General features: G+C 35.7%; 2 protein-coding genes across 2 annotated transcripts in view; both read left to right on the top strand.

Annotated features, from left to right (window-relative positions):
- The window catches only part of LOC107585789 (uncharacterized), an 8,373-nt gene extending 6,797 nt beyond the window's left edge, over positions 1 to 1,576 (top strand). The window contains exons 4-5 of the mRNA XM_016272937.1: positions 704 to 816; positions 988 to 1,576. Coding sequence (XP_016128423.1) covers positions 704 to 816; positions 988 to 1,576 — 702 coding nt within the window. The remainder of the gene's footprint in view (positions 1 to 703; positions 817 to 987) is intronic.
- Positions 1,577 to 7,814: 6,238 nt separating this feature from the next.
- The window catches only part of LOC107585743 (ephrin type-A receptor 4-like), a 42,288-nt gene continuing 30,337 nt past the window's right edge, over positions 7,815 to 19,765 (top strand). The window contains exons 1-3 of the mRNA XM_016272898.1: positions 7,815 to 8,012; positions 8,835 to 8,902; positions 13,977 to 14,640. Coding sequence (XP_016128384.1) covers positions 7,916 to 8,012; positions 8,835 to 8,902; positions 13,977 to 14,640 — 829 coding nt within the window. The 5' untranslated portion in view covers positions 7,815 to 7,915. The remainder of the gene's footprint in view (positions 8,013 to 8,834; positions 8,903 to 13,976; positions 14,641 to 19,765) is intronic.

The following is a 19,765-nucleotide window of genomic DNA, read 5'->3' as shown; positions in this document are numbered from 1 at the left end:
TTTCTAGAGCGCCATCTAGTGCCCGCTCCTCCAGAGCGCCCCCCAGGATTCCTAGATTTCCCCAAGAAAATTTTGGGGGGGGGGCCATATACCCGTGGCCGAGCCAGCTAAGGTCACGGATGATCCGCCATGGCCTCCTGAGTCCCCTGATCCGCCATGGCCTCCTGATCCGCCCTGGAGGCTCTCCTTGTCTCCACCCTGTTCCAGTCCTGTTACGGTGCGGGACGTGCCATCCGGGAGGAGGGCGATCTGTCACGTGTATGTTCCTTATTTGGTCCTTCCTGTTCCTGTCCCAATGTAGTTTGATTTGTTCCAGGTGTGTCTCATTATTAGTTATCCTCCTCACCTGTCTGCCCCTCGTTATCTGCCCTATTTAGTTCTAGCCTGTTCTGAGTTTCTTTGTCTGGAATTGTTTTGTCTACATTGCTTCGTGTGTTCTCCTGGTTCCTTTGGAAGTTTATTAAAGACTGGTTGAAATGAATTCCGCATCTCCTCATTCCTCGCTCCGTGCTCCTCACAGTAGCAACCCGTGACACCATGTCACTCGCGTCGTATATTTTTCGAGTGTTCTGAAGGCATACGATAGGGTTTGATGAAAACAATGGAAATGTTCTGTATTATTTAGTATTGACTGCTGCTCTTGGTGGTTTATAGTTATTTCAGACCATCCCTTTTGTGCTGAAATGAGTGGTTTTCCCTTCAGGCATCACTGAGGGGTCTCATCATCCTCTACCTACTTCATCTGTGTGTTCAAAGCATTCAGGGGGATGTGAACCCTGCTGCCCTTGCTAAAATGATCCAGTATTTTGATGACAAGTAAGTCAGTTTATACAGTTGATAGTCAGCTGAATTAAAATAGACATATTTAGTTTTAAATTCAAATGCATGTACTAATTGTTGAGTTGATTAATATAAAAAGGCACAAGGAACATGGTAAAAACACTTCTTGAAAATTGTGATAATCGTATGCTATTTAATGTCTTCCAGTGTCCAGCCAACCAGCCACCCTGATGTTCAGTATGTAATGGTGATTATTGTCCCAAAGGCTCAGTGTACAGAAGAACAATCTGATATCCAGACTGTGTTCAGCAGGGAAGATGCAGAAAATGTGAGAAATTTTCTCAATAAAGGAGAAAAATGTGTACTCTGCACATCATCAAAAAATGTAATTGCTGCACGGCCAACTAAAAAACCAAAGGAACATGCTGAACATGTTCTGCTCTATCCACTCAGTAATTCTCCCATGGACAAACTTCTAGCAGAGACAAATGAGAACAGCTGTGTAGTTTTCTATTCGCACAACTCACCTTGTGTGACGAGGTGCATTGAGGGTCAAGAAAAGATTCTGGATGGCCTTTCAAACTGGAAAAATATCAGAAAAGAGGCAATGAATATTTTTGTGTTTAATAAGATCTGGCAGAAGGACGCGTGGAGGAAGGATATGGCTAAAGATCTCCTAACGATTCATGAGCAAGTGCCTCTTTATCGGTGTACGAGAACAAATGTGATGGAATGTCAGAAATGTGTGGAAAGAAACAATGGGGATGTGATTGCTTTCTGTCTGCCTAAAGTTTAGGAAAATGCTTATTCCACTGCATGTTCTTATTCATTTTTAATACTTTCTTTTAGCAAATTTTTATTTCTTATGCATCTTTTATGATTACAGTTTAATCCTTTTTATCAAGCTCTTTGAATTACCATTGTGAGTGAAATGTGCTAACATGTTATAAATAAACTAGCTTTACCTTACTTCAATGATCAAACGCTGGAATGTTATTGAATCACTTCAGCTCATAACTTTCATAAAACTCTTTTTGCCCAGCATACATTGGACTATGAAATTAATTACTTAATTATTCATCAGAATTCTTACTCTCCAAACACACTTCTTTAAAGTATTATTCTTGAACACCTGTTCAGTGCCTAATAAGTGATTTAAATCATTTGTTCTCTGTAGAATGTCATATTATTTTGTATAAATGTTTTTATATATATATATATATATATATATATATATATATGTTATATACATTTGACTTATAGCAATAATCAAACATTTGACTTTGCAGACATAGCAATACATTCTTATAGATAAATGTACTTGAAATTAAGTGCTTTAAACAAAACTCTTGTGACAAAACAAAGTTTTTCAAAGATGTGGTGCTACGAACTTGATAATCCAGTGATTAGTTCATATATATATATATATATATATATATATATATTAGTTATATACATTTGACTTATAGCAATAATCAAACATTTGACTTTGCAGACATAGCAATACATTCTTATAGATAAATGTACTTGAAATTAAGTGCTTTAAACAAAACTCTTGTGACAAAACAAAGTTTTTCAAAGATGTGGTGCTACGAACTTGATAATCCAGTGATTAGTTCACCCTCATAGGTATTATTGTATTAATTGCCATCATAAATAGAGTAGTTCTCTTCATTATGTTGTGATGGATTCTCAAAAATAAGTATACTTCAAGTTTGATTAATTAAGTATATTTTAAGCATACTTTACGTAGTAAGTATATAAATGTACTAGTAGTATACTTGTAAATGTACAATTTCAACTCTACTTGGGACTAAATTGACCCACTTTTTAGTTTCTAAAAGTATACTTTTAAGTACACTTTAAGTGTAACAGTAGAAAACTTTGAGTACATAACCATTTTACAATTACACCTATCATTTGTACTGCAACTATACGACAAGTCAACTTATATATACTGATAGGTCACTAGTTAAAAACTTGTAGAACAATTTTAGTTTAAGAAGTAAACTACAAGTTCAGTAGTTTTTATAATGCAAGAATACTTAGGTTTTCTTTAAGTGAACTTAACAGCATACTTGTAATTTACTAGTTTTATATTTTTATACTATTGATATAATTTTTTATCTTTTTCTGTGTCGGTTATTATTCAACAAGGACAAATTCTACCAAATAAATAAATAAATACATTTTTTTTTCACTGTTTTGACATAGTAACTAAATGTGACTGAATATTTGCGGTGCATGTCTCATCCTATGGCCTCACACAAGGTCATTCACATACACAAAGCTTGATGTCAAACAGACAACAAGGCTTGGCAACACGTTGCAATATTAATCACAATTGCACAACGCCAAACAGATCGTGCTGATAATTGGTGCCTTGAGGGTGACTTTTAATGCATCTGTTTGTAAATACAGTAGTATGAATATGTGGAGAAAATTATATAATGCAATGACTGACACACACACACACGCACACACACACACACACATACACACGAAAACCAAACCAACTGTCAACCAGACCACAAGGCCCTGCACCAAACTGTAACACAGAAAATAACAGAAATGGGTAACACTTTAGTATAGGGACCAATTCTCCCTATTAACTAATTGCTTAACCATGACCATATTCTATTTCCCTAATCCTACCTAATACCTAAACTTAACAACTACCTTACTAACTATTAATAAGTAGCAAATTAGGAGTTTATTGAGGCAAAAGTCATAGTTAATTGGTTTGTTAATAGCGAGAGTTGGACCTTAAAATAAAGTGTGACCCAGAAAGGTTTTGGAAATGCAGTTTGCGTAAGACACACAGCAACATTTTAAATCATATTTCATTAATTATAGTCAGCATCATGTGTTATTGCCATTTAATTAAAATAAATTAATATTCAAAATAAATAAAACAAATGGGAAAGTGATTGTTCCTTTTGTACTTCATACAACTTTGACATTATTTGCCAGATTTAATTGTTTTGAGCGAACACTTTCAGCTGTAAAAGTGAAAAGATACCCGATGCACAATTTTGGTTCATTTCCTAGTAGAACATTTTGGAGAACCTTTCAGTGTGCCTCAAATATATATGTTATTACTTTGTACTATATTTGTCAGTATTTCAAGGGCCTTTCTTTGTATATGTTGAGGTTACTGGAGGAACCCATGAGAGTCTTTGGAGTTCTTGCAGGGATTTATGGGTTGTGATTGTTATTGACAGTTTACAGGAAGTCCAACAACATTCACAAAGAAGCTCAATGACATTATTAAAGGAGTCAGTAAGTCAAGTGTTTTTGTCATGATGTTTGCAGGAGAGAGCTGGGAGAGTGTCAGAATAAACACCATCTGCTTCCTCTTTCTCATCAGTCCTGCTTCATTACAGACTCACACAGCATCTCTGAACCGTCTTATTTTGGGCAACAAATAAAATGGTAAGTCGTGCTTCTATTACTTAATATCATTGCTAGTGGAGGCTGGAGCTAAAGCAGCATCACTATTGCTCATGTTGGGAAATAAAAGCTCTTAAAATGTGTACACACAATAAGACTTAAAAGAATATTTTATTTTTAATAGATAGAATGCTATGTTAAAATTCTGTGCTTTGTTGTGCGCATATATTTTTATCTGAAAGTTTGTATTTGTGTGTGTTTGCTTCAGGTTTTCACTGTACCAAAGAGGATTCTCCTGATCTGCCTGCTTCATTTTTGCGCTTGTGCAGTCGGCGAGACTGTGAACCCAAAAACTCTCATGAGTATTGTAAACAACTTGGGAATCGGTATGTTGCTTTGATTGAACATATAAGTAGAATTTACAGTTTTTCTTTTAATATTTGTTTTAAAATTTGAGAAATAAACTCTTACAAACTATTAAATTCCCACTGCTTTGTAATTTCCAGGTTGGGTAACATGGGACAATACGCTGTCACATTCAGAGTCGAGAAGGACCAATGTCTTAAAGGTTCTGGCTATCCAAGCAAGGAGTTACTAACTAAAGTGAAAGAAAAACTGCAGCTCAATGAGGTTTACCAGAGCGATCACCTCATTGCTGCACAGTCAAATGGAGTGAAACATTCAGAGTTTCGCCTAAAAAAAGATTTGGATAAGATCTTGCAGGTTAAAGATAAGTGTGAGGGATTTTTCACTGTAAACTCACCCTGTTTGAAAACATGCCTAGCAGAAAATGGGGAATATAGCATTGAAGACAGTCTTGTACAGTTACAAAAATATGTGGGAATTAAAGCCTTTGCATTCGAAAAAATTTGGAAACATGATAAAAAGGTGGAGGTGGTAAAGAGATTGAAGAATATTGCACTTGATTTGCCATATTATCAGTTTTAAGAAAAACAAAGCTGAATGTGATAGCCTGTAAGAAGAGTAATGCTTGACAGCTGCTTTCCTAACACAGATAGTTTTATTTAGCTGAGGATTTTTTTTAATGCAACATTAAAATGGTCAAATAATCATCTGTAAAAAGCATAACTTTGAATATTGCATGCTTGATAGATGACTAGAAGTTATTGTTAACTAATGATAGCATGTCTGCTTACTGCTGGAGCAAATAAAGATACATTCATTGAGCATCATTTCTGGTTTAGGTATTATCTCTTTCAAACACATGTTATTCAAACATATGGAGTAGCCATGTCTATTTCTACGATGATATCCTTCCATTGTTTTATACCTTGCCGCATGTGGCATGAATATGAAATGCTATCACAGATTTAGATGATATCAATACATAAGTGAATATATAAAATATATTCACTTGGTGGAACTGTTTCACATAATAATAATAATCAAATTAAAAAATAATAATGAATTTCTTTTAATAATAATTAATTTTAATAACAGTATTATTATTACAAATTGTAAATGTTACTATAAATATAATTATAAAATGTAAAATTATATTCACGTTTAATAAAATAAAAATATATACACGTTATTAAACCAATGTTATTTAAAATAATACATTACAATTAAAATGACCTACAAACACTGTTCACTCTTCAAAATGCTTCATGTTGTCCATCTTGTGTGATATTCACTAAAAATGGTGTAGAAACAATTTTCACTCAGAAATTGCTAGTAAATTTCACAAACGATTACAAACAAACCGCAAGTAACACATTGAATTGAATACGTAGAGAAACAGACATTTTCTTGTAAAACATACTCCAATAATCTTTGAAACTTTACAGTGTTGAGAAGAACAAATGTCTAACAGAGTGAATCTCAACCTTTTGGCGTACCGGACCCCAGTCCAATTCAGAATCATCCTCAAGGACCCCCAGAACAAAACTGACTCGTATCATTTGTGTCTTTGTGAGGACCAAATGCAGTCAAGTATAATTCAAGTTAGCTGACTTGTCCAGTATTTGGCCATATCATCAGCTATATTGGATTTTTCTTTCATGGGAACATGTCATGTCAAAATATACAACATTTATACAAAAATTCATACTTTATACGGATCCCCTGGCCTTATGTCAAGGACCACTAGGGGTCCACGGACCCCTGGTTGAGAAGCACTGGTCTAGCAGACCAGTTCTGCCACTGTAATGAGATATATTCACTGCTCAACGTGCTGTTGAACTGTCAGTCTGGTGCTGTTAAATGTATTTCATCCAGGACGAGTCTGTCAATCAAACCTGAACACACACACTGAGTCTGTGGTGAAGGTACAGCTGGTGCTCATCCACACACCCACAGGCTCCCCGGGGCCCGGGGCCTCTCTCTGCCCACAGACCCGCTGCAGGCTGACCCTCTCAATGGAGGTCAGGACTCCACTCATGGACACTGAAACATCCCCCAGCATATTACCCCGAGGACCAGAGGCAGAGAGAGACTGTGTGAGGGCAGAAGCATCCGGATGCATGAGAGGAAGCAGGTGTCAGGTGGAATCCAATCAATAAGAACATTTGACCTCATAGTGAGATGAGTAGCCTATAAAACTGAAAAAATGAGGTGAATAATCAAACACCGCGGGATACTGTATTAAGTCCAAACAGATGCCCTGAGAATGTGTCTTTTTAACTCACAAACAGCTGAATATCGACACATTGGCTTTCATCTCTTTGTGTCTTTGTGTCTTGATGTGGCACGTGACCCACTAGATTGGATGAAAGAAATGAAGCGACAGCACGCTCTCGGTTTATTTGGCGCTGTTGGGAAAGACACTGCTGTTAATTTTGCCAGTTGTGTCGTGAAAAGGACGCTAGATGGCGATACAAGATCACTCCATAACTCAGCGGCCTCAAAACGATCTAACTACTACCACCACTACTACTACTACTACTACTATTATTAATAATGTTGTAAAGGTTGCATGTTATGTCTTTAATGTCTAATAACAAAAAAAACGATTATTAATAATAATAATAATACTTTTTAATGATGTCTTTTAAAAAAAATACTTTTTAATTCATATGATTTTATTCTTCGTTTTATTGTTTATTTTGTTCACGTTATGTAGTCATTTTAATTAATGTTTAAAAATATCAAAAAATGATTAAAATAGTACATAGTATATTTGAAAACTTTTAAACAATATACTATTTTAAATATTTTTTTAAATATTTTAAACAAATCAAAATGTATATATATAATAGTAATAACACTAAGTAAAATATTTTTCGTATTTTTCTTCAGAATATTATTAGATTATTATTTTTAAACACATTATTAAAAATATTTAATATATTTAAACAACAATTAAAACGTTTAAAATGAATATTAAAATGATATTTATTATATATATAATTATGATTAAATAGAAAATATCATATATTATATATATTAATTTTATCTTTATAATTATATTTATATATAATTACATGTTTTTTTAAAAAATAATAATAATTGCAGTTTACGTCCAACACTGCTATTTAAACTCCTTTTTTAATACCTTCAGACATAAATACTACTAATACTACTAATGAATGACAATTTTAATCAACATATAATTTAATTAAGCGACCGCTTATCTCGTTTTGATTGACAGCTACGTCACTAGAGAATGCCACGCCCCCTCCAGCAGAGCTCGCGGTGTGCGTCTCGTGCGAGTCCAGATCAGTCGCGCGGAGCAGCACGAGGAATAAACGGGAATAACGGAGAGACGGTTACGGGACGAATGGCGCTCATGGCCGGGATTATTTACGCGCTCACCTCGCTTTTCCTGGGGCTTTGTGCAGGTCTGTCCGCTCCGAGGAATCATCCGGCGAATGAAGGTGAGAGGGGTTTCAATAAAGAGGAAAAGTTTAGGACGCAGAGTGAAACTCACGCAAAGCGGCCAGTTCCCGCAAACCTCTTAAAGAAAGAAGCCTATTTCTCATTTTTACTACATTATCACTAAGGCTTTTTTTGTAACATAAGATGTTTTTGTTGCAACTGATATCTGGAAATATAAATAAAGTACACACTATTTATTTATGTATGCACACAGCAGGGCAGTAAAAACTACATACTATTTATACATATGCCACATGTGTATTCTTCACATTTTACATTTATAATTATTCATTATTTTATTTATCCTTCCTCTATTTAATATTTATAATGTCTTAAATCTTTAGTATTAACTTTAAAGTGATTTGGGCGTTTTTTAGCACAAGGATGGTAACAGGCTAGTAATAATTTGTCATCTGCAAATATAAACAATAGCCTACATATAATGTCAAACATCAAAATAAAGGCTGTATAATTAACTTGAAGATGATGGTTTTCTTGTGCAGACTGGAGGGCTTTTTTTAAGTCGTTACTGGGAAAGCAATGTTTGCCTAACTTTTAAGAAAACAACACCCTTTTCTTTACGTTTTGATGAATTACTTTGCAAATTATTATTATTAGCCATAATTTTCTGCTAAGTTCAGTGCTTGGTCAAACCTCTGTGCACTTGTCTGTCACTTTTCAGCCGCGTTTGCAGCTGTTGTCATTATTTATCTGAGATTTATGCCTTCCAGCTTCATCCTAGCATCAGTTTTATCTCTATGGGTAAGATGCACAGGCTTTGGTGATCTCGTTCTCAAGTCTTCTGTGTTTTTCTCTTTCAGTCACGCTGCTGGATTCCAGATCAGTGCAGGGAGATCTGGCATGGGTCGCCAGCCCGACGGAAGGAGGGGTGAGTCCCTCTTTCTCCAGCTTCGCCTCATTAGTATTCATACGTATAGTTTGAGCACCATTTCATACGTTTAGATAGATGCCACATAGAGCTGGGTGGTATGACCAAAAATTTATATCACTGTATTTTTCAAAATTATACCGGTTTCACGGTACAAGACGGTATTTTTTTTCTCATGCATGACCGGGTGTTAACCATATTTTATCCTGATTGAAAGAGGAAATACTGCAGTATATTGAGTTAGAATGCCCTATATTACTGTCATGATGAGTGAATAGTGTCAAAAAATACCACACTAAATAGTGACTAAACACGACCCCTTTTAATACATGTTAACCAGGAGTCACTCATTTATAATCGCGGCATCGTCTGATAAAATCAACATGCATCTATACTAAAGAGCGGCTATGCGGTTGTTTTGGCTAGATTACTTTTTTGTCTCATGCAGCGCACTGCCTGCGTCTGAGTAACAAACTAAAAAAACAACACACAAAAAAGTGCATGTGATATTAACAGACGAACTACGCTCATATTTATAATTCCAAACAATCAGTAAGCGACAGGTGCTAGGAAACGCTGTTTTGTACTCATTTATTGAGGAGTCGGCTGCGGTGCTTCTCTGCCGCTCACTGCACAGAACAGATGCCGAGAGAGGCGACACTTCTCCGGGAAAGTCAGACCTCACGTTCGTGGGACAGCACTGGCGAAATCTTCCAACTGAACCATAGCTACGGTTTATCCAGAAAAGCCGCTAGGTTTGTCAGTATGAATATTCTATGGAAAAAAAGCCACTAAAAGGGTCTGAAAGTTGCTAAATCTAGTGCTAAAGTCGCGCTTGTGTGTGTGAGAGACGCGGGAGCTGATGACGGGGCGGTGGATATTTGTGGAGGTCAGTGTGGATATTGTGGATGAGTTCTTCTGTGTCATCACGTTCTATTAGTTCTACAGCTTCAGTTTCAGAACTAACACATACAGCTGTTCCCTCACCACAGTGCAACAGTGAAAACGGACCCCTTTCAAACAGTGTCACGTTCCGACTGTTGTTTAAGCGACATACACCGGTATTGCGGTATTGCGGTATCATAACAAAAATAAACACCGGTATTCGGTATGAACCGGTATACCGCCCAGCACTAATGCTACATCTAAAGGCATCTAAAACCTAAAGCCTTAAAGGATGTACAAATGTTTACAAATCAACTGAGGTCGATATAATATTACATACGTAGGTTAATTGCATTGTATTTCTAATAAATGAGAGGATTTAAAGATGTTTAACACCATCACATTAATTGAACACCGATATAAATCGAACTAATTCTACATTGTAATTGTTTCATTCTGTTTTGCTTTGATGATAATTAAATTCAGCCATACAAAGAGTGCAGGTGACTTTATTTTTATTAGACCCATCTGGAGTTCATTTATAAATAATTGTATCATTAATATTGTCTTTTTAGAATGTTATATACTGAGAAGTGCCATGGAATTAAGTGTTAAACTTTGGTGGCACACTTTTAAAAATCAAGGTTCTTTATTGGCATCAAAGGTTCCACAAAGAAACTTAAACATTCATGGAACTTTGTCATTGCACAAAAGATCTTGTTCTGATTTTTAAAATGTTCTTCACACTTTTTTTTAAAAGAAGTATTCAATAAAAGGCATGGAGTTTCTGCCACAGGATAAAAATAGAAATGGTAATTGTGACTTTTTATCTTGCAATCCTGACTTTTTCTTCTCAATTCTGAGTTTATAGTTCACAATTCAGACTTTTCCCCTCACATTTCTAAGATTTCAGAAGATAAAAGTCATAATTTTGAGATTAATCTCAGAATTGAAAAATATGAACTTGCAATTCTGAGAGGAAAAATTGGGATTGTGAGAAATAAACTTGCAATTGCAAGAAAAAAAGTTTTACAAAAAACAAAAAAAGTGTGGAGTCTTTCCTCAGAATTTTGAGGGAAAAAGTCAGAATTTTGAGTTTTTTTCTCAGAATTGAGAGTAAAAAAATTGTAAGATAAAAACTTGCAATTACCTTTTTTTATTTTTCATCCCTTGGCAGGAACCCAAAATGGTTCTTCTATAGCATCACCATTAAAAAAAAAAAAAAACATTCTGAATCTTTATTTTCCTCAGTGTACCTTCACAATTTTGGTTCCAGTCTTAAGAGAGCCTCAAGGTTGTTTACATCTTGTATATAAAAGCATTTACATTTTAGATGCTGTCAGCGTGTTGATATTGTTTGTTTCAGCATCCAAAAATGTACATATCACGTATGAATACCTGCGAATATAAGTGAGATCAGCCTGCCCTCTCCACTTCTCTGAGATGTAAATTTGGAAAGCTAGGTTACAGCGACGGGCGTCAAATTTCCTAAATAGTTGAGGGAGACAGAAATGCCCTTTGTTAGGAAACTCTATCCCTTTTCTCTCAAAAGAGGTAGGGGGCGAGACTTGGCAACCCGGAGGCAGAGAAAAGGTCTGTTTGAGTGTGTGTGTGTGTGTGTGTGTGAGATTTTAGATCGAGGGGGTCAGTGGGTTCTGTCCGATAATGTATGCTTCTGCACAGTTTGGAGCCCCTCATCACCAATTAGCCGTTTAACATCTTCAGATCAGGTGCATCTAAATTACCACATCAGCGATTCAATAAAACACACAGAATTCCCTTTCATTCCGGAGCAGCTCGGCTTCCTTTCGCATCCATCCAAGCCTCATTGAGCTCCTGAGTTCCTCTCCCTCTGTGATCTTCTCCGTGATGGACAGGTCTTTGGCATGGACGGTGGGCGGGTATTCAGACTTTAATACGGCCAATTAGCTCCTTTCTCCTCTCGTCCCGCTATCGGCCGCTCCGGGTTCTTATCTCTGCGCTGCTCCTCTGGGCCTCCGTAGTTACACAGATGAAGGGACGAGCCGAACGGAGACGATCACACTCTCTGACGGACACCAGATCACTGTCAGTCTTATCTCACAAATGCTCAATTAGTTTTAGCGCACGGTGAATCATTCCTGGAGATTATTCAAGGTCGTCAGGATGATCTTAATGGGACCGTGGCTCCTGATATCACACACAATAATTTTTCAATAGATTTTTTTTTTGCTTTCTAAAAATTGCCAATCAATAACTTGTTAATTTGTAGATCAGTCTGTGCCTGTTAACTGATATGTGCTCATTTGTAATCAGTTTGGAAAGAAGCGTCTGCTTAATGAATAAATGTACATCAAAGGTCAAAGGGCAAATTGTTAATGCACATGTACTATCAGTCAGAATTATGGAATAATTAAGATTTTTTTAAAAGTTTTTGAGTCTCATGCTCACCAAGGATGCATTTATTTGATCGAAAATACAGTAAAAGTGTAATATTGTGAGATATTATTACAATTTAAAAGAACGGAATCATATTAGAATGATTTCTGAAGAATCATGTGACATTGAAGACTGGCGTAATGATGCTGTTTTACTGTATTTTTGCTCAAATAAATGCAGCTTTGGTGAGCATAAGGGACTTATTTCAAAAACATTAAAAAATCTTAATTATTCCAAACTTTTGACTTTTAGTGTAAGTTAATATGTGATATTTCCCATTTAGACTCTTGGGTATCAGCATTTAAATTTGCATGTGTTTACATGGTGATCATTTGCTTTAATACAAGTCATTAGAGCTGATTAGATGATGACAACTCATTGAGTCCAATCAGACGCTGTAATGCTGGTTCAGCAGACGCTGAGAAGTGTTGTAGGCTTGAAACATTAATGACTGTCTAGAGTTGTTATTGTATCTGAGGCTAGTAGAAGAAGAGTAATGGTGATTTTCTGAGGTTCAGGCAAACTTATTCTCAAGCCTGTAAGAGGGAAACATGTTATGTTTTAGATCTACATTTACTCTACAGATTCCCAAGGTTCAGTTCTGTTTTCACTCTGGATGACCTCATGTTTGTTTAGTTAAATGATCGGTTGTTTTCTGGGGTTTTTTTGGTGGGTGGGGGTCTGATGAGCCTAATGCTTTATGCTGTCATCAGTTTTTAATAGAGATGCTCTGATGAAGATTTTTCCAGCCGATTATTGTTTTCATGTCGTCTGAATCAGCCGATACTGATTATTTACATTTTCATTGGGAGTTCTGTCATAACTGATTGACTAATACTGTACTTTGATGTATGGATAATTAAACAAATAAACACGAAAGTACTCATTTTAAAACTAAAATGTTCAATACTATGCTTGCAAATTTTTTAAATCTATTATAGGACATATGATGCCATAGCCTACAATGCTTAGAGTCAAAGGTATGTTAAAAAAACCTCACAGGTGAAATTAAATTATTGTCATGATCATTTGACACATTTTATTTATGCTATTTAACAACAATAATAAATAAACAAATATAAAGTTGTGACTTTGTGAGTGAATTGATTAAAAAAAACGACCCATCATTCGAGTCAGTTGTTCGTTAACTGCTGTGAAGTTTCTGATTCACTAAAAAGAACCAGTTTAAAAGAGTCATTTGTTCGTGAATCGTACACAGACATATCAATGAATACACAATTATCACACATTACAAGACATGTTTAAAAAATATTTGATAGATAGTTAGGAAAGAGAAATGCTAATTTATAGGATAGTTTAGGTGAAAAAAAAAACCTCACTTATGTTTAGGTAACATGGTTTTCAAAGAGCAAGATTAATAGCCAGATAAACATTTTAACAGAATATACTTGTGAAGTTTACCACATAATGTACATTTTAGTCAGAATGTTTTTTAATGATTACAAGACATGTTTAAAAAATATTTGATAGATAGTTAGGAAAGAGAAATGCTAATTTATAGGATAGTTTAGGTGAAAAAAAAACCTCACTTATGTTTAGGTAACATGGTTTTCAAAGAGCAAGATTAATAGCCAGATAAACATTTTAACAGAATATACTTGTGAAGTTTACCACATAATGTACATTTTAGTCAGAATGTTTTTTAATGTTTTTTTTTTTTCTATTTTGCATTTTTAAAAATGTCAATTTGACATTGATAAGGTCTTGATTTTCCTCATTTCTAACATTGTGTTTGTGCTATCTCATGCAGTGGGAAGAGGTGAGCATCATGGACGAGAAGAACATCCCCATCAGAACATACCAGGTGTGTAACGTGATGGAGCCTAATCAGAACAACTGGCTCAGGACTCACTGGATCCGGCGCGGCCCGGCCCAGCGCATCTACATCGAGATTAAATTCACCCTGCGTGACTGTAACAGCCTGCCCGGCGTCATTGGCACCTGCAAAGAGACGTTCAACCTCTACTACCTTGAGTCCGACTCCGATAACGAGCGCTACGCTCACGAGAGCCACTTTGCTAAGATCGACACGGTGGCGGCGGACGAGAGCTTCACACAGGTGGATATTGGTGATCGGATCATGAAGCTCAACACTGAGGTTAGGGACGTCGGTGTTCAAAGCCACACAGGGTTTTATCTGGCCTTCCAGGACGTAGGAGCCTGCATCGCTCTGGTTTCCGTTCATGTGTTTTACAAGAAGTGTCCGTTAGCTGTTAGGAACCTAGCTCAGTTTCCTGACACAGTTACCGGAGCGGACACATCGTCACTGGTGGAGGTGCGAGGCTCCTGCGTGAATCATTCGGAGGAGCAGGAGATTCCCAAAATGTACTGCGGCGCAGATGGAGAGTGGCTGGTGCCCATTGGGAATTGCCTGTGCAATCCTGGATACGAGGAAAGGAATGAGCAATGTCAGGGTAAGACACTTCTGATGTTACACTCAAACTAGCACAAGTGATCTTAGACACATTTTAGACACATTTGTCTCCATTTCATGAGTTGGAATTTGAAATCAAATTGGTCACACCCACAGGAAGTTGTCACTGTCTCTGTTTTTAACCTTCAAGTCTTTTTAACTCTCAGAGACCAAAGCATAGATATTCACAATGTATTATTTCTTGTCACCCTTACCAGTTAGTTTAAGTAAAATTTGCATTTGGGGTATAAATTGGACATGCATTGCAAAATTGCAACACTATCCATTTAGGGTTATGAAATTTCACTGTTTTTTATTTATTTTTTGATATACTAAATGAATTGTTTGGAATTCACAACACAACTCTGCACACAGATGTATTTGAAATTCATTCGGTAAGTATACAGTTATGAAAAGTTAATAAATGTAATTTAGAGATGCTCATTTCAGTTAATTTTCCCGACCGACAACTGCTGCTCGTTATCCGAATATTAACTGTTAACTGATAAGATTATAAATTAGTATTAAATAAAAATAGAATGGATGAATGTGTGACCCAGTAAAAAAAAAAAAAAAGTAAATTATTTTAACGTGCAACGTGTTATTTTAACATCGTCAAATTATCACACACCTGCAGCGCTTCTGAGAACAGAGAAACATAGAATAAACACAGAATAAAATAATATATATATATAAAGAATAAAATAAATAGGCCAACACTAAATGTTTTTCACTTAATTAACAAATTAAGTTGACAAAACGAAAACACACTGAATCCTTCTATGCCCTTTAAAGAACCGGCAGTCGTTTTTTTGTCAGACATAAAAACAAATAGCAGGCCTACCTCAGTGCACAACGTGTCTAGTTTTTATTAAAAAAAAATTAAAAAGTAATATGTCGACATGCTGTGCGGATAGTCTGGAGTAGAGCTCTGCGCGGGACTGTTTCGTAATGCCTCTCCCGCTAAATTTCTGACCATTACCGCGCGCTCCCGCAACGTGTGTTCTACTGCCGCGATTTTTGTGTCCGCCCGCTCCCGCAAACATTCTAATGTTGCATATAATTTTCGCGCATCAGGGAGCCGCTATGAATATGCGGGGTACTGAAATCGCCTTTGTATGAGCGCTCGTGTTTCACTTTCGATTTTTCACGATCACACGCGCTCTGTGTAAAGGGAGCACATCTTACAGCATAAGATATTTGTTAATGAGCTCAGGATCTGTTGAGCAGCAAGTCCTTCAGCATGGTCTGTCAGACATCTCTCTGTACTCTCGACCCGTGATCGCAAAGTCCGCGTTTTTTCCACGGAATTGGGCTACTTTTAAACTGTTGCCCTAGGCTGATTTTTCTCCGTGGGTTTACAAATATGTATAGCATACTTTTTTTTTCACCAGGCAGCAAACTTAAAAAAAAAAAAATTGGGAAAAAAATACTTAAAAAAATACCATTTAAACTGATAGTATTAATCGGTCAAAATGTTTACTTTCGGTTAACAGTTAAATGGTCAATATGACCATCCCTAATGTCATTATTTGGCTACACTTAATTTACAAAAATAAATGTCAATATTGACAAAATTGTATCTTTAAATTCTGATATTTTTCTTGCAATTGCGAAAAACAAACTTACAACTGCAAGTTATAAAGTCAAGTTCTGAGGGAAATAAAGAAGTCAGCTCACAATTCTGATGTTTTCTTACAATTGCGAGTTTATATCTCACAATTCTAACTTTATAAATCGCAATTGCATGTTATAAAGTCTGAACTGCTAGATGTAAACTCGCAATTGCTAGAAAAAAGTCAAAATTGTGAGATAAAAAGTCGCAATTACCTTTTTCATTTTTTATTCAGTGGCGGAAACAAGTTTCCATACTTGTATGAATTTAAAAAAAATTTTTAATTAATTTTAATTTATGTTTGAATGGCCTCAATTCAAAATCGGGAACTAAATTGAAATTCAAAAGGGGTTCTTAATTCTTTTCTGAATGGTGACTTCCGTCTATCCATCCATCCCTGTGTCTTATTTTTTCTCCTCTCAAGCACGAGTCTGTCATCAGGTGGTAATAACAGTGTTTCTGATTGGTTTATCAGCATTTGTGATTGTGTAATAAGGAGGACTGAGATCTCTCCTCCCATGAGAACAAGAGATGCTGATTACAAACACAGAGTAGAAGAGAGAAGAGGAGAGGCAGTAAATCCACGAGTGCCGAGCGTTCTCATGGAAATAACATTATAATCATACTAGTTGGGCTCTGGACTTTGTAATTAACAGATTTTTGGCAACTTCATGCCACATAATAGGATGTGACTCACTGTGGATGTGTGTGAGAGAGAAAGAGAGAGCTCGCGAGAGAAAGATGGAATGAGTCGAGGCATGTTATCAAGAGTCTAAAAATGGCTGCGAGTGTGATGAATGGATCTGTTAGAGGAGAAAAAAATGTAATTATCTTTAAAACTGACATTTCATTCTGCCATAGATCAAGCCAAATAAGAGCCTGTGACCATAATAAATACACATCACACAGAAGTGTTGACAGAGAAAAGAGAAAGTTGGACTTCTCTTGTACTTAATGGCTTCTAGACATGTGCTGCTATTTGTAGAAGTGCCGCAAAGACACACTGCAAACACTTTGCGTGGTTTCCATAGCGATGATGAGGGAAAGCCGGCACCACCCTTGACCTTTGCCCCAAGAGGTCACAGTTCAAAGGTCACGTTCTCGCTCAGGACTCAAGTGCAGTTATCTGGGGCTGTTTCAGGTTTCCTTAAGCGTGTTGAATTTTCTGTGAGTTTTTGAAGGGGAATTATGTTACAGACAGATTATTAGTGGAGCCTTCATGAATATTGATGGTATTTGAGTCTGCATTAATTATTCAGAAAATTGAAAACTATGAATAGCAACACTTTGCGGACGTTATTTTTTTACACTTTGCATAGAGATATTTTCATGACATTTTGAGCATTTGAACAGACATACATGCACACACACGTGAATGCGTGTGTGTATGTATATGTTTTATATTATCTTCTATATATACAGTGGGGCAAAAAAGTATTTAGTCAGCCACCAATTGTGCAAGTTCTCCCACTTAAAAAGAAAAAATACTTACATAATATTGTAAATATTACTTCAATATAAAATATACTTTTACATTCATATATAATAAATGTTACATTTATGTATAAAATATAAACTATGTATATATTATTTATTTGAATTTGAAGTTATATTATTATATGTACAATATAAATAATTCTATCTATTTTTTCAAAATATAAATACATTGCTTGACTTGTTTGTATTTAATTCTATAGTTTAATTATAGTTTTTTTGTTTCACATTGGACAAAGTTTTTACCCACCATTATAAAACTGTCTTTCAATTAATTAAAAATTAAGTAAAACCTAAACAAATGGTGAAACACAAGACTTTTTGCACATTATATAGCCATGTCTAACCAGAGAGCTTGTGATTTCTGTAGGTCTACATGACTATTTTATGAGGAAATATGTTGCTAAATACAATAAATACAAAATCAATGCATGGTATTTCATTGAAAAGTTACCTTGGTAGATATAGTGTGGAAAGAAAGTAATGCATTACTTATTTCTTCTGAGGAGTTGCCGTGCATGTGAAAGTATCTGTGGGATGCAGTCGATGCTATTGTTGAGCTGACGCTGTGCTGAAGGGAATCTGCCGTTGCAGTCGAGACTCTGCGCTCTGTGAAAGTTTTGGGGGTTCACCGGGGGGAGCTGAAGAAGAGGTCCGGGGCAGGTCAGAGGTCACTGACTCTTTCATCCATCTCTGACGCTTGGCTGACAGCTGGAGAGGAGAAATTTATTAAGACATCAAAACTCTTGACAGCTGGGCTTCCACAGGATGCCATGGAGACACAGGGGGCCGTGATCGTGGCTCTTGCTCTCTATATGGGCCCGATGGGGGATACTGCTGTTTGTTCTGTGTGGTTTAGAGTCGCCTGTTGCATGATCACCCACAGGATAGATAGATCTTTACAATCTCATTCGTGTTTTCTGAACAGAAATTATAATAAATGGAGAACAAATTGAGATTTTTTTCTTATTTCTATTGATTAATCTCACGTCTCCTTTATAGAGTTTCAAAAGCAATAGTAGACTGCATATTAGATTTTTAAATGGTCCTAAGTTGTAAGGATAAGTTTAACTCGATAAAACGAGTTTTTGTTTCTTTTGGCTCAGAGATGTACGGATGGCCTGCAAATTTGATCTCTTTAATATCTCAATTGTTTGTCCTATCAGTGAAAATATAAAGAGCAAATTGAGATTTTTTATTTTATTTTAAAAGTACCATAATAGTATTATAAAGGAATTAAAATTGGCTATTGTATTTTGTATCCTTTTACATTTGAAAGCATTTGTTTGATCTCATCTCCTGAGCTATGAATGAGCAATCTCTGAGCCATAAAATGTCCTGTAAGTAATGAAGGAAAGGACAGGAGAGGAAGGAATAAATAATGTTCTTTTTAGCAACATCATATGACCCCTTTAAAGGACAAAAAAGCAGCATAAATTTATCCATATGACATGTTTTGTGTATTTTAAGTATTTAAAAGTCATGCAGTAGATTTGTGCATTTTTCCTAAAATCCCATATTTAAACCTGGCGGTGAATAATTCATTATTCACATATTTTCTATCGACAATCTCTTGCACCAAAATGCACCAATAAAGGTGAAAGATTCAAGTTTGAAGTCAAACATTTCTCTTCAAATTCCTATAAAAATTCCCTTCAAATTTCTTGCAATCTGGTGACTCAGAAAATGCTTAAAAATTTGTATTAAAATTATTATAAAATGAAATACTCTCTCTCTCTCTCTATCTCTCTCTCTCTCTCTCTCTCTCTCTCTCTCTATATATATATATATACATACACACACACACACACACTTAATCTATTTATTTATTTATTTACAAACATACTATATTAGTATTATAGTATAATAGTATTAAAGTAGCTCACATGACTAATGTCTTTTGCATCTTTTGTTCTATTCACTATTAATACACTTTTAAAAATAAAGGTGCTTCACGATGCCATAGAAGAACCTTTTTGTCTAAATGGTTCCATAAAGAACCTTTAACATCTGAAGA

The sequence above is a fragment of the Sinocyclocheilus grahami genome, unplaced genomic scaffold (genome assembly GCF_001515645.1).
Source record: "Sinocyclocheilus grahami isolate Dianchi unplaced genomic scaffold, SAMN03320097.WGS_v1.1 scaffold74.1, whole genome shotgun sequence".
Lineage (NCBI taxonomy): Eukaryota > Metazoa > Chordata > Actinopteri > Cypriniformes > Cyprinidae > Sinocyclocheilus > Sinocyclocheilus grahami.
The sequence above is the reverse complement of the archived record's forward strand: the minus strand, read 5'-3'. Positions and strand labels throughout refer to the sequence as shown.